At 45.7% G+C, this 14,966-nt stretch overlaps 1 protein-coding gene across 3 annotated transcripts in view; it reads right to left on the bottom strand.

The window, feature by feature from the left end:
* The window catches only part of DNAJB4 (DnaJ heat shock protein family (Hsp40) member B4), a 261,275-nt gene extending 253,364 nt beyond the window's left edge, over window positions 1–7,911 (bottom strand). For all 3 annotated transcript variants that reach the window (XR_015308304.1, XM_086954216.1, XM_086954217.1), the window contains exon 1: window positions 6,699–7,911. Coding sequence is in view for 2 of the 3 variants with exons in the window: in XM_086954216.1 (XP_086810342.1) it covers window positions 6,699–6,909 (211 nt within the window). In the remaining variant the exon portion in view is untranslated. The remainder of the gene's footprint in view (window positions 1–6,698) is intronic.
* Between the last annotated feature and the right edge of the window lie 7,055 nt (window positions 7,912–14,966).

Genomic DNA, 14,966 nt, shown 5'->3' with positions numbered 1-14,966 from the left:
AAGTAATTTTAAGTGCAGTATAAGTCAACACTTTAATGACAAAAGCAGACCATGGGGAAAAGGCCTACACGTTTCGAATACCTGTGAATCAAGAGGGATACTCCCCAGGGCCAATAATATTCTGAAACAGAAAAACAAAACCTGTATGTAAAGACTTTTTTTTAAAAAAGAAACAAGAGTACTAACGAGCACTAAGCCACCAACAAAACACCCAGCTTACCCTCATAGATTGTGGAAAGGAGAGGCTGGTGTAGTGTAGAGAAATCCTAAGGGGTTAGAAGAAAGGAAAAAAAAAAAAGAAAAATGCGGGTTCCGTGTGCATGGGACATGATAGTTTAGGCTAAATCAATCTCGGCAGATAGGGGTGAATGTACCTGCTAATGATGGCACGAAGTCCACAGAGGCTAGAGGAACAGGAGGATTGCAGGCAGGGGCAGGGTACCTACAAGCGGAGAATAACATTCAGCGCTCATAATATGGTATAGCGTAAGCCAACAATGCAAATTATGTTATAAACCAGTTAGCGATGATCTTACCAGGGATTCCAGTATCCACGTCTACTTAGGGAAGAATGTAAGTTGATCGGAAGGCTAAACAAATAGCCTTTGGAGGTGCTGGAATCAAAGGAGTCGGGGGGTAAATAGATGAGCAGCTAACACCTTTTATTTGAGCGAAACGGCAGCGGTATCTTTGGAAGCTTACCGAGGTCGGACGGAGTCCCTCAGTGTTCCCGGTCGGCGTTTGGAGGAGCGCTGCTCCCTCGGGCATGCGCAGTTGGTGTACACTTCCTGGCTGTCAACAGTGGACGGTCCTTGTTTGGGGTCTTAACCTACACTGGAATCAAAAAGAATGAAGGATTTAACGGGCAGCTGGGACTTATCAGCTGTCCATGGAAATATCAGCGATGTAGAGTAGCTTACCGAAATCGGGCGAAATCTGTTTGTGGAATCGGTCAGCGTTCGAGGATCACTACTCCCTCGAGCATGCGCGGGAGGAGTCTGCTGCCCAACTGTGTGGAAACGAGCCACATAAAAACAATTTGAAGGCTATACGTACACGCCCCTGGTAGGTGACGAGTTCCAAGGTCCGGACCAAAGGTGACTGGGGCACGGAAAGGCGTGCAGAGTGTCTCGGTCTGTGAAAGCTAACCCAGTGCAATCCATATGTAAATGAAAGGAGCATGAAACAAAAATGGGGAAACTTATTCAACTCCTTGTATGAATAAGGAAAACTAAAGTGCTAGAGTAAGTTTAGAGTTTATAGATTTCAGACAATTCATTAAGACCTGTGACGGCCGTGTCAAACTTGACGATGAGGAGTGCCTCCCTTTTAGATAATTTGGAATCCCAATCTCCTCCGTGTGGATCTCGTTCCACTTTTGAAATGACGGTCCATTTCAAATCTCTAATCTGATGGTTAGTCTAGTCCAATGGTTTACCAATGGTGCTGTCTCGACTTTGTTCTTTATTCTAGACTTGTGTTGGGAGATTCTCTGACGGATCTCCTGATTTGTCTTCCCAATATATAGGAGTCCGCATGGGCAAAAGATCCCATAGATCACATACTAAGACTTGCAGTTACTGAATGTGTCGTGCTTCCACGAAATGCCTTTGTGTTGAAACAGTGCGCCTTCTATTGTGGTATCACAACATAGGCATGTGCCACATTTATGGTGTCCAATGATGGGAGTTAAGCCCATCATCTGTCGTAACGATGGTTGTGTTTCTCTTGCAGTTGTTGCTCTCACAACATAGTTAGCGATGCTGTTTTCCATTTTAAATGAAAAAGGGGAGGCTGGTTCAGGCTTGTGTCTAAGTTTTTAACCAAATGCAAGTTTTGTCCTATAATTTTTTTCAATTGGTTGGCATTTGGACAATAGGTTGTCACACATTCTTGGCGTTTTAACTGGGTCTTTTCCGTCTCTCTAGGAGGGTTTCTCTTGGGGTCCATCTTGCCCGTATCATTGGACTTCGTGACATCATTAGCAGGTACATTCACCCCTATCTGCCGAGATTGATTTAGCCTAAACTATCATGTCCCACACACACTGAACCCGCATTTTTCTTTTTTCTTTTTTCCTTTCTCCTAACCCCTTAGGATTTCTCTACACTACACCAGCCTCTCCTTTCCACAATCTATGATGGTAAACTGGGTGTTTTGTTAGTGGCTCAGTGCTCGTTAGTACTCTTGTTTCTTTTTTTAAAAAAAGTCTTTACATACAGGTTTTGTTTTTCTGTTTCAGAATATTATTGGCCCTGAGGAGAATCCCTCTTGATTCACAGGGATTCGAAACGTGTAGGCCTTTTTCCCATGGCCTGCTTTTGTCATTAAAGTGTTGACTTATACTGCACTTAAAATTACTTCTAGTACACAACCTGTATATAATATATCTCTGATAGTTGTTACTATCCTGAATCAATTGGAGTGTACTATGTTTTAGAATTTATTTTGTAAATTCTGTATTGAATTGAAAGCAGTCCCATTTTACTCCCCACACTGGTATATTTGCCCTTCCAGATTGCGAGGAGTTCTTTGTATGAATGTGTGCATGTGAGTTGAATGACTGTGATATGTCTGAGTACTGAAGGTGTGTTTGTAATTCTATTGTGTTGTGTCCAAGTTTTTTATATGCATCCGAAATATTTTGATTGAAATGACTCATAAGCTGCATTTTTTCAATTTTTTCAATTGAGTTGAATAAATAGCTATTAAGTAGCATTTCCCAGTTTTGAATTCTTTTTCTTCTCTGGATGTCATTTAGTGTTTGAAATTATCACATCAGTTTTGGCATCTCCTCTTGTTATTTTGTTTCATGTGCTCAGCCTGACTGATTAGAGCCAGCTCGTTGTTGTTTCTAGTGGCTATATACCTTCCAGCAGGGCCGGTCCTAGAATTTGTGGGGCCTCGGGCAGAATAGGAACATGCGAGGCCCCTATAATTCGCATAAGATTCAACCTGACAGGAAGTGACCTCATAGGAGGTAATATCAATCGGACATTAATTATATGGCATTGTTTGAAGCTGCTTCAAAAGAAGCAACTTACCTAGTTTTGATATAAGTAAAATGGTTAGAAATAGCTTTAAAAATCCTAATAAAATACGTACATAAGTGGAAATACATTACATTAATTTAACCTAGTTATTGTTCTCTTGAATGGGATGAATGAAAATGATATGCAAATCAGGAATTCTGGCACTAAGAGAGCTCCAAAGCAGAGGTGCAGACTTTACTAATGTGGAGAAAAAATAGTTTTAAGTGTTTTCCTAAAAATTGGAGTCACGTCATAGCTCAAGAGGGAGAGAGTCTCAGTCCAGCACAACTAGAAAGGAGAAGGCTCTGTTTCCAATCAGGACCATCTAAATTTTAGGATCACACAGGAGTTTGGATGGTACAGAGTGTAGGATTCTGGAATGAACAGTATGGAGTGCTTTCGAAAGAAAGGACCCTTTTAATGCAGTGCAGAATGACAAATGGATAGTGCTTGCAGATGTAGGGTTTCAAATCAAAAACACAGCAGACAGCAGAAAGGTGAGAAGAAATAGCATTGCGATGCAGCAGTCTCAAATGAGGAGCCTAGCGCTGTCCTGAATGATTTGAAGGGTACTGAATGCGAAAAGGCGGCAAGCCCAAGAGAGAGGGCATAATAATCTAATGAGAAGATAACTGACTGCACGACAGCTTCACTGTAGTGAAAGGGGAGAAAGGGATGGCTTTGTGTTGCTTATGGATGTAGTAAAGCAAGTGGATGAAACATGGTTAATCTGTTCCAAATAAAAAAGAGAAGATGCATAAAAAGGAATCGAAGATTTTTTTGCCGACTCCACCAATGTGGGTGTTTGACCCAGCTCCACCAGCCACCAAAGAGAGCATCATATGTTATGAGATCCTTTCAAAATAAGAACCCTTGATTTGCCACTTTAAGGTTTTAGTGAATTTGTCTTCATTCAGAAATCAACTGTGAGCATGCACATACAAACATATTCTTGGGCAAAGACCATATTGTCAGTGATGGAAGTGATGTTTGGGTATCAATATCTACAAGATATCAGCAATAAACCAAAGTACTGTGTGAGTAAGACTAACTGGGGATTATATAGATTGAACAGCGGAGACCCAATAAAATCCACAAGTCAGAGGTTAGAAACATAATAGAAATAGGTGGTGAGTGGATTGTTTCAGATTTCTCAAATCGGATACAGGTAAACCACACCAAGTGCATACTTAAATCCCAGGTTTCACTAGTTGATTTATAAGCACTGGCTGGGAAACAGTGTCAAATGTGGTACTAACTTTTAGTAGTATTAAGGCTTTTCTAACTCTACGATCAAGATTCAACCACAAATGATCTGTCTGATACAGCACAAATGCTACTTCAAACTCCTAGAGTTGTCAGAAGCCGGCACATTGTCAATGAGTAAATTACGTTTTATGAAAGAGATTTGGAAGTGGACTTTTTTTTTCTAGGATTCAAATTTCTCTTGCTGTTTCTGACCCTTCTAACTACCACCTCTCCCCTCCGGTCTCATCCTGCCCAACCTCTGACATCTTTCAATGGTACTGCTTTCTTTCATCCATCTCTCATCAATACTTCTCTCTCCATTCTGCTTGTGTTCCCTTGCTGGTTCTGTCTCTCTACCACACATCTTATCCATACACTCCCCTTCAACTCTCATCTCTCCTCCAGCCGCATTACTTCTTTCCTTTTTCTGCTTCATTTACATCCACCTCTCCCCTTCCATCCTCCTGGAGCATCTTACCATTTCTTATTGATGAGGACCCTCTTAAATTCACCTTCCCCTCAATGCTCTACTCTTTTTCTCATCTTTCCCTCAGCTTTCTGTGATTGAATCCAGAAATATAAGACAACTGACTTACATCTAAAAGAAACCAAGGGTATTGCTTTTTTGTCAATGGCTCACCACTTCAATTCTTTTGTGACTGCAGCGTGTGCCCGACAATCGTTCATGGCAGAAAGATTGTTGGGTACACGTTGCAGTCACGAAAGAATTGAAGTGGTGAACCAAGGGACAATTGATTAAATCCCAGCAAACTGATGAACCAGACCTAGATGAAAGGTAGATGCGCCTAGCTGATGCGGGCATACGCCATTAAGAAAGAGTAAAGAGAAACAAATTTGATTTATGGTTCTGATCCTATATGACGACCAGACATATAAGAAAACAGAAGTGTAAAGAAGCATAACAGGGGTGGTTTAACCACATGGCTGCTGCGGGGATTTTTGCCCTGTGCTGCAGATTTATTATTACCATTATTCATGACGAGCTCAGCTCGTCATCAGCACACGACACCCGTGGGTGATGACGAGCTGAGCTCGTCATCAGCAGCGAAAGGGTTAAGAGTGCAAACTCGACTCCGCTATTCAGGTTGCCAAAATTATAAATTGGTGAAGCATATTCCAGACCCCGCAGATGGTACAACAGGGAACCTGTAAGAGTTTAAAAAATAAAGATTATTGTGTTGGTTTTTAACTGTCCTGAAGAAGGTGGTGCGCAAAGCAGAACCCACCGAAACGCGTCGACAACAAACCTCTGTGGTTTTATGATTATTGTTTTTTATGTTTATATTTCTAATGTCATGCTGAAGACTGATATCATGTACTGCTAGGCATAGGATTTCAATATGTGTTTACTAACTGTTGATAATGTATGAGCTGTTATGAAATTATCAGTAAAGAAAAAAATCTTTCTTTGATAAATTGAACATATGATGTTTTTTAAAGAAATCTTTTTAATAAACCAACATAGAATGTACATTTGGAGTTGTGAGGTTGAATATCTCTACTGAACAAAGTGCCTCTTTGTGGTTCTACTTATATCTGTGGGGTGAGTGATTGTTGGAACACGATAGGGATGAGATCTAACTAGATGAAAAAGGTCCATGAAGTATATATGATTAGACTAGTTGATTGACTGTGAAAACTTGTAAACGAAATAATACCAAGGGAACATTTTTGTTTTAATCTTGTGACTTACCCAGTTCCCTTTTGGTTGAAGGGTTACTCTCTATTTCTTATTCATACATTGCAAGATACCTCCCTGCAGTGTAAGTGTGCTGTAGTTGGTCGATACTGCTTCTGGACTACACAGAAGTTACGTATCAGATCAACAGCCAACGGAAAGCAAGATAAAAACAGTAATGCCACAGTTAAATGAATCACAAGCGGTATGACAAATCACACAGAGTTTCACACAACATACAGATTACTTTATGTCTCGCTGAGAAGGCGAGACCTAAACACTAGGTAGTCATATAGAGTGCCAAAACAAGCCAGGAACTACATTTAGGATAATAATTCACATTTAAAAAACATTGAAATAAAAAAAAATGTTTGTTAGGGACTACACTGTTTGTGATGTGGGTAGCAAACCCGATGATAGAGTGGCACAATGAATAGAGAAAAATCAAGACTCAATCATTGGTGATGAGTCACATCTTGGATCAATGTGTCACTCCTGGTCAGTCTCAATTGACAAATGGCCACGTTGACTTTATTGGAATATAACACCTGGCAATCATTATTAGTCTTTTATAAACTTCTCCCTAGGCCAAAGTTAAAGAATCTCGCTCATGGTAATTTTGAAACTTTATTGTCGACATGTGCGTGCCTGGTGTTACCACTGAGGGAGGGGCGTGTGTGTGTAGTCCCTGCCTTTACCACAGGGCAGTAAATACTCACCTTCCTCGCCAAACTGGTCATAGATGTCCCTCTTCTTGGGATCGCTAAGCACCTCGTAGGCCTCGGCTACCTCCTTGAACTTTGCTTCGGCCTGCGGTGACTTGTTCTTGTCCGGGTGCCAGCGCAGCGCCTGCTTCCGGTAGGCCTTTTTGATGTCCTCCTCGGAGGCACCGCGTTCGATGCCCAGCAAGCTGTAGTAATCCGTACCCATCTCCTTACCGGTGCACACTGACAAGGAAGCTTCCTGTGCTGCACACTTCTAGAAGGCCCTACGGGGCAGCTAAGGGTCCTGTGAGTTTACTAAAGTTCAGTGAGAAAAGTGTTCCTAGAGAATAGAATAAATGAGTATGCACCTGGAAACCTGAGTTATATTCTAGATTGTAGAATTTGATCTAAGTGTGTGATCTTGGGCTAAATTACCATATTCCCTCATGTCTCCGTTCCCTTACCTGTCAAAAATAGATGGAAATTTGTATTTAGATATCCAGCATCTCTGCGAGATGTTCTTGCAGAATGCTGTGAGCAGTTCCCGCAGACTGCAAAGGTGCAGTCCATGCACAATATATACGTGAAATATAGAGTAGGTAAAGTACACTCCCGCAGAGTATATGCGTGCAGTCCTTGCAGGGGAGTTAAGGACAGCACAAATCCTGAACTGCATGCACAAATATATTCGTGCTGACCCTGATGGAGATGTCCTGAAGAATATCTACGGGCGGCTCCTGTGTAGTGAACTTCAGGGCAAACCAGATGCCTCTAACCGAATCCGGCTTTCCTGCGCACTTCTCATTCGGAGCTGAGCGCACTCCCCCTCTAAATGCCACTTCTGCACTATGCCCTTTCTGCACTCTCCCTGCTCTCTCCGCTCCACCTCCTCCCGTCCCCTAGTATTGCGGCTTTTTCTCTCCCTGCCTCTCCTGCGCTCACGCAGTTCCTGCAGCTTCTGTTTAGCAGAATCTACCCTGCGTGCTGCCCAAGGGCGGCGCCTGCACGTCGGTGTCTGCTCTGCTCCTAGAGCATCCGGCGCTCCCGTTACCCCGAGGAGCTCCCGCTGTGGCCCGAATGACCCCTGCAGACGGTGCCTCCTACAGCGAACACTGCAACGGGTTCCCTGGCTCCCCCTGTGTGACTCCTGCTCCCCCCGGGCCGCTCCTTCGGGGTCTTTCGCCGGCCGACCTTCTCTGATGAGTTCCGGCTCGCCCTCAGATGAGAGAGATCCCGCTATACCCTCATTCCCTCCTCTAATGCTCATATATAGAGATCAGCTCCTCCCGCCCGTCCCATCCCCAGCTTCACAGTGACGCCTCCGGAGCACGCGCGGCGCGCTGGACCTGCAGCTCTCCACGGAAAGACCGAGAAACCTCCAGCAGCTGCAGCGGCAACCCGAGGGACGGGTCTGCGCAGCTCTACCCCAGCGACCTCGAGACTCGAGTTTGTAGCCCTAACAGCGCCGCACCGTCCGCAAGGAGCAGGAGTTTCCTGGCGATTGCTGGTCCGAGAATTCATGGCCCTGCCAGCATCGCCCGAAACTCCCCTGTTTTGCCTCTGACACCAGCTAACTAGGCTTTTCACCCCTGCCAGAAGGGTCGGATTGCGACCAAATAAGGGTCTGTTTATTAGAAAAAAAAGAGGCCCATGTTTATAGATCGTGACATTGTGTGAATCTTTGTTTAATGAGCTTTGGGAGCTAATTGGTAAAGAAAAGTGGTAAAACAAGATCTATTTCCCCGACCCAACTTCTTTATCAGAACATTTCAAAGTTCACCTCCCCTGATATCCACCCCATTCTCATTCTTATTCAGCCAATCTCCTCCTCTCCAAGTCTTCATATCTCCTTTTCAACTTCTTACATCTCCTCTCTGGTTTCTACGGGTGCCTCCCGAATTTACTCTCATCCAGTCATCTAGTCTCTCTTCTCCTCTTGTACAACTATTTCCTTTACTTACTCTTTCCTCTTCTCATCTTCTCCTCCCTTCAGTTCCTTCAGCTTCATTTTCCCCAGCCTTTTTCATTTCTCTTCCTGCTGGTCCTCATAACCAAGTTCCCTCCACTCAGTCAGTCAAATACTTTTATTCAATAACTTAATATCATAAAAAGACACAGGTACAATTATTACATATTTTGTGCAAATCCAGCTAACTTTACATTAAAAAAGTTACACACTTTCAAAAGGCATTAAAATTATATTATAAATCATTCTCACTACGGTCATTACACTTAAAACATTCCATACACTATGTACATTAAGATTTTCCTATAGATCCTTCTTAATACTGAGAATAAAAGTAGCTTAACAATTCTTTAATAAGCTTAAAATGTTCCATACATATAATTCATAAACAGACTACAGCCCCCGTATTACCTACTCTTTTCTTAAGTTTATTAATCCGCTCTGCTGCCACTAGAAAATTTGCGACATGAAATGTAATCCATACACTACTCATCAGTTGTAAATTAAAATAGTGCCGGCCTAACCTGCACAAACCCTGCTTCCCTTAACACAGGTAACAAATACTTTTTCCTGATGTCTGCGTAATACTCGCAAAACATAACAAAATGTAGAGTATCTTGTGAGGAAAAATTGTCGCACTTACAAGGGTCGGCATTATCTGGTGATCCCCATTTAGGGAAATCTCCCAGTGTAAGGTGAATTATGTTAAATCGGAATCTCATTAGCAAATACCGATGGAAAGGGCGTGTTTCCAACTTCAAATAAGGCTGAATACCAGGGGAGCTCACTAAACCAAAATTTATTATTACCAAAGGTTTGCTCAGCTCTAGTTTCTCCCTTTCGATTGTAAGTAGGTTTACCATGGCAGCTTTAATCAGGTCTACATCTTCTTTTTTTTATAGTTTCAGGGGCCAAAAAAAGCCCAAGCCGTCCAACTTTTTTGAATGTAGTTTCAATATATGCCAGCCACGGAATTTTACCAGCGTTGTCTAGGGCTAGACAGTCCCTTAGGATCATATGGTTCAGTGAAATCTCCTGGTTAAGCCAGGTCTTAAGCCAACATGTCAGCTGGGCTATTTTCAGTATGTCAGAGACATAACCCAACCCCATGTCCACGTGGATAAAAAAAGTAGGGGTTGACTGTGGTACAGACAATAAAGTTCTTAGAAATCTATTTTCTACCATTTGAATATGCTGTTCTTGTGAGCTGTACCCCCAAATCTCTGAGCCATACGTCGCTATAGCTAGACACTTGGCCTTATACACCTTCAAGGTAGCTTCCATGGGTCTAGCCCCTAATAGTTTTGTAAAGCCCATAAGGGCGGAGGTAGATTTAGCAAATACATTTCTTTTATGTTTCAGTTGTGGACCCTGTAGGAGAGTAGGGTCTGCAATCCTATGATCACCCGGACTTTTTGCTTTTGTTTTACTGGTGTACGACTTTCTCGGGCTGTGGGCCTGCTAATCAGACCCACAGCCTAGCTGTTCTCTCTCTAAATTGATGCGTGTACCTTAGGTGCATTACCCAATTGGAACTGGGCCACCCTGTCAGACCCTGTAACTCAGGGCATCGGTGTACCCAGGGCCTACCAGGGGCTGAAGCATGTATTATGCCACCCCTGGATGGCCATCTAAATCTGACACAACTGGCTGCACGACAGCTGGGGCAACGTAGCGTACCCGCTCGTTGCTTTAGGTATAGTAGCCCTATATCTAACCACACAATGGACACCCGAGTTCCTATCAGACACTCCTATGGCAGGCCTTGACAATCCTGAAGGCAGAGTGCTTGGAATCGTGTGAATTGGGTTCTGGCCCGAGCCGAGCCCGGTTGCAGCTTGCGGAACCAAGACCCAATGGCTGTTCCATGATAACGCGTACCATATCGGTAACTTCGGTATCGCGTTATCAAGACATGTCGAGTAAGGTGTCATACGAATCGGGATACTGCCCCCTCACCAATTCTGGCGACGAGGTTAGCATTCCGCCCTTCTAGAGGGACACGACATGTACGTAACTGTGAACCCCGGTTAAAGTTAGCTAAAGCCTCAGCTCCACAAAATGGATGCTGCCACCACAGACACGAGTCTGACCTCCTGCTGCTGGGAGTCCTTCCAGCGAGGAGAGCTTGGACAAAGGGTTTCCTGTCGAGGGCGGTGTTCGCACCGTCCCAGACAGGGTTGTGTATTCTGGGTAGGTAGGGCTCTGCGAGAAGGTGACTGCGGAGTGGCACCCCGGTGCTCACTAGGCATCTGCCGGTCAGAACCAGTTCCAGGGGCGCGCAGCCCCTGACCTGGGGAAAGTCCGGCAGGGGAGAGGGGTGTAACTACCCCCCTTCCTGGTCCCACCCTTAGGGCAGGACCTAGTCATGTACCCACCCCTTTCTTTAGGATAAAGGCCGGAGCGGGGACCCTTCCAAATTAGATCATCTTTGAATCAAGAATACTTTCTACGAAAGGACTTCGAGACTCTTCTCAAGATTTCTCCCTTGTGGCTAAGGAGTAGTCACCCTGCATCAGCGAGCACCATCTAAGAACTCTGCGGTTTGCTGCAAGTCCTTCCTCAAGGAAACCGACGGCCCAGCTCGACGAGAACCGGCTTCCCTGGCACCTCTGACCTCTACCCACGTTGTCAGCTCAGCTGAGATCTGTGGGTGCGACGAGACCTCGAGGGACCGGCCATCATCAAAACCTGCACGCTTTCTTAATCAGCACGACCATCGAAGCAATTCTCTGGTGAGTGCTCTGGGGTCCGAGAAGCCCCGACCCTGAGCAGCTCCAGCACCGAAGTGCAGTCTCCCAGCATCTCCACTGTAGGAAGGTACCTCCTGACTATGGTTGCCCCCAACTTTTTGCCCTGTGTTTTAGCTGGTTTTGGACATAGTCGACCTGGGACCCTGCCAATCAGGACCCCAGGCCTACTGCTCTCTCTTTAAAATGGACAACATGTACCCTAGGTGCATTTACCAATTGGTACTGGGCCACCTTATCAGACCCTGTAACTCAGGGCATAGGTGTACCCAGGGCTGCCAGGGGCTGCAGCATGTATTATGCCACCCCTGGCTGGCCTCCTAAATTTGACACAACTGGCTGCATGACAGCTGGGGCAAAGTCGTGTAATCACCCTTTGCTATAGGTGTAGTATACCTATACCTAACCCTAAAATGGACACACAGATTCCTATCAGTCACTCCTATGTCAGGCCTTAACAATCCTGAAAGCAGAGTGCTTGGAATCGTGTGAGATGGTGCTCTGGCATGAGCTGAGCCTGTCTGCAGCTTGCGGAATCAAGTCCCAATAGCTGTTCCATGATATCGCATACCATATACTCTTAAGTGCATTATAATCCTCGCGGTTAAATGCTAACTTTGGTATTGCTTTATCAAAACATGTCGAGTAAGGTGTCATAAGAAATTGGAATACAAATCCCTCGCCAATTCTGGCGACGGGGTTAGCATTCCACCCTTCTAGAGGGACACGACATGTATGTAACTGTGAACCCCGGTTAAAGTTAACTGAAGCCTCAGCTCCACAAAATGGATGCTGCCACCACAGACACGAGTCTGACCTCCTGCTGCTGGGAGTCCTTCCAGCGAGGGAGGCCTGGACAAAGGGTTTCCTGTCCGGGGCGGTGCTAGCACCGTCCCAGACATGGTTTTGTGTATCCTGGGTAGGCAGGGCTTTTCAGGAAGGTGACTGCTGAGTGGCACCCCGGTGCTCACTACGCATAGGCCAGTCAGAACCAGTTCCAGGGGCACACCAGCCCCTGGCCTGGGGAAGTCCGGCAGGGGAGAGGGGTGTAACCACCCCCCTCCTGGTCCCACCCATAGGCAGGACCTAGTCACCGGGTCAGCCCCTTTTTTAGTATAAAGATAGGAGCGGACCCCCTGTTCAAATTAGATCATCTTTGGAATCAAGATACGACTTTCTTCGAAAGGACTTCACGATTTCTTCATCAAGATTCTCCCTTGTGGCTAAGGAGTAGTCACCCTGCATCAAGCGGGCACCATCCTAAAGAACACTGCGGTCTGCTGCAAGTCCTTCATCACGAATCCGACGACCCAGCTCGACGAGACCCGGCTTCCCTGGCACCTCTGACCTCTACTCACCTCTACAGCAAAGCTGAGAACCGTGAGTGCGACGAGACCTCGAGGGACCGACGATCGCCAAGACTGCACGACATCTTTACTGCAAGCCCACCGTGTCCTCCACTGGTGAGTGCTTTGGGGTCCGAGAAGCCCCGACCCTGCGCAGCTCCAGCACCCAAGGTCAGCCTCCCTGCATCTCCACGATCTGCGTGGGGCCCTTCTGCTGTTTGCTGTGCACCGCGTTGTTTGGCTACTAGCCGGCTGGCTTGTGGCCTTCTAAACGACGCCCGACGACATCTCTGCTGCTGGTCTGGTTGCTCCAGGCTGACCCTTGCTTCCTTCTTCAAGAGAGGCACCCCGGACCCTCCTGGTCCACTCCAGACGCCATTTTAGGTCCACCGCGTGGGCTTGAATTTGCCAAGGCTTTGTTGCCCAATCCTGGGTCCAGCGACGCCGACAGCTTCTATCTTCGTGGGACAGCTCGATCCTCCATCCTGGTCGCCGACAACGCCTCCTGGTCCGTGAGATCTTCGAGCCCAAGCGTCACCCACTCACCTTGTCGAGGTGGCTACCATCCGGTGCCTTCCTGGTGCCCACTGACTACTGGCTAGTAGTCTCGAACTTGGTCCCCTCTGCTTTCAGGTGTCATCTATCTTCGAGATCCAGGCTTGGATCCAACTGAACTTTCTTCACTGGTCACCGGCCAGCATCTTTTCTTCCGGCTCCTGGTCCGTCTACGAGGATTCCCGACGTCTTTTCAGACCTATGCAGCTGCAGCCCCTGGGCTAGGTAACTTCGGTATTTCGGTGCCCCAGCATAGCCTCACTATCTAAGGGTCAGAATCTACTTTCGTTTTCTCCCTACCAGGTCGGGTTCGCCCGAGAACACTAACTTTGCAATTTCTAGCTACCATAGACTTTTGTCCGCATCTCGCGTGAGAGTGCACACACTGCACCCGAGTCCCCTAGGCCTCCTAGAAGTAATCTAACGATTCCCTAGTCAAGTCCTAGCGATTCCAAAAGCTATTAGTACTGTACTTACCTGCTAGTAATTTCGCATTCCACTTTCAGAGTATATGGTTTTCCGTGCCCCTCGGGCATTTGTATATACTGTGCTAACTTAAGTATTTTTGCAAGAGTTTTGGTTTGTGCTTAGTACCCTGTCCTCATAAAGAGTACAGGGCTGTTGTGATCTTTAATAAATAACTGTTTATTTTCATAACACTTGTGTGGTGTCCTTTCACTTGGTGTTCAAGGGGTATATGTGTGGTAAACAGCTGGCTTAACACGCCCTCTCGAGTCTTTAGCCTTAGACTGCTCGTATCCATGCTACTAGGATAGCTGGTCTATAAGGTTGACTTACAACCAATCATCAATAAGGGTTGCTGGACTGATACATAGTGTTCACTAGAATAGTGAGCACTGCATATCAGGCCACCTTCTCACATTGGTGGCAGCGGTGGGATTTGAGCTTGCTGTTGTTTTACCACACGTATCCTAAGAATATCTTGTTGAAAGATCACATAAGTACTGTTAGGTACATATAACTAAAGCTTAGAATACTCTGAGTTCTACTGAACCAGCTGTTGTAGCTCCTCAAGGCTTAGCACACCTTGGCTGCAACTCTAGCAAGGGATCAGTAGGTAACACATAGTGTAGGTAGGTGCATCACTTACACCACACTAGAATCAGCATGTCAGACAAAGGAGGAAACTCTGAGTATCCCCTTGTGTCAGTGGACCCTCCACAGGTCCTTACTTCAAAATATGCTGCTCTTAGCTTCCATGAGATGAGACAAGTGTGTACTCTCAGGAAACTAAAACAGGGGTCTAACCCCACCACTTCCTTTCTGATTGGTCTCTTAGAGGCTTATGATGCCAGTAGGGCTGGTAACCCATACCCTTCTTATCCAGAAGGAAGTTTTCCCTCCTTACAGGGACCCTTTGATAGCACTGACCATCCTCTCCAGGAAGCAGATGATGCTGAGGATGAGGATGATGATCAGTTGTCAGGGGATGAGGCAGATAAGGGACAGGTAGAAGTCAGAAGACTAACCAGGTCCAACTTAAGCAGACATGAGATTGGTACTGGGGAACCCCTGGGGCCACTCTCAGGTCAGCTTAACATTGGGAATGGACGAGTTAGGTCTCTATCAAGAGGCTCTAACAGATCCTTTCGAACCAATGGCTCTCTCAACTCTTCTCACAGAGGGATGTCTTCCCCTAAGAGGA

The sequence above is a fragment of the Lissotriton vulgaris genome, chromosome 1_1 (assembly GCF_964263255.1).
Source record: "Lissotriton vulgaris chromosome 1_1, aLisVul1.2, whole genome shotgun sequence".
Lineage (NCBI taxonomy): Eukaryota > Metazoa > Chordata > Amphibia > Caudata > Salamandridae > Lissotriton > Lissotriton vulgaris.
The sequence above is the reverse complement of the archived record's forward strand: the minus strand, read 5'-3'. Positions and strand labels throughout refer to the sequence as shown.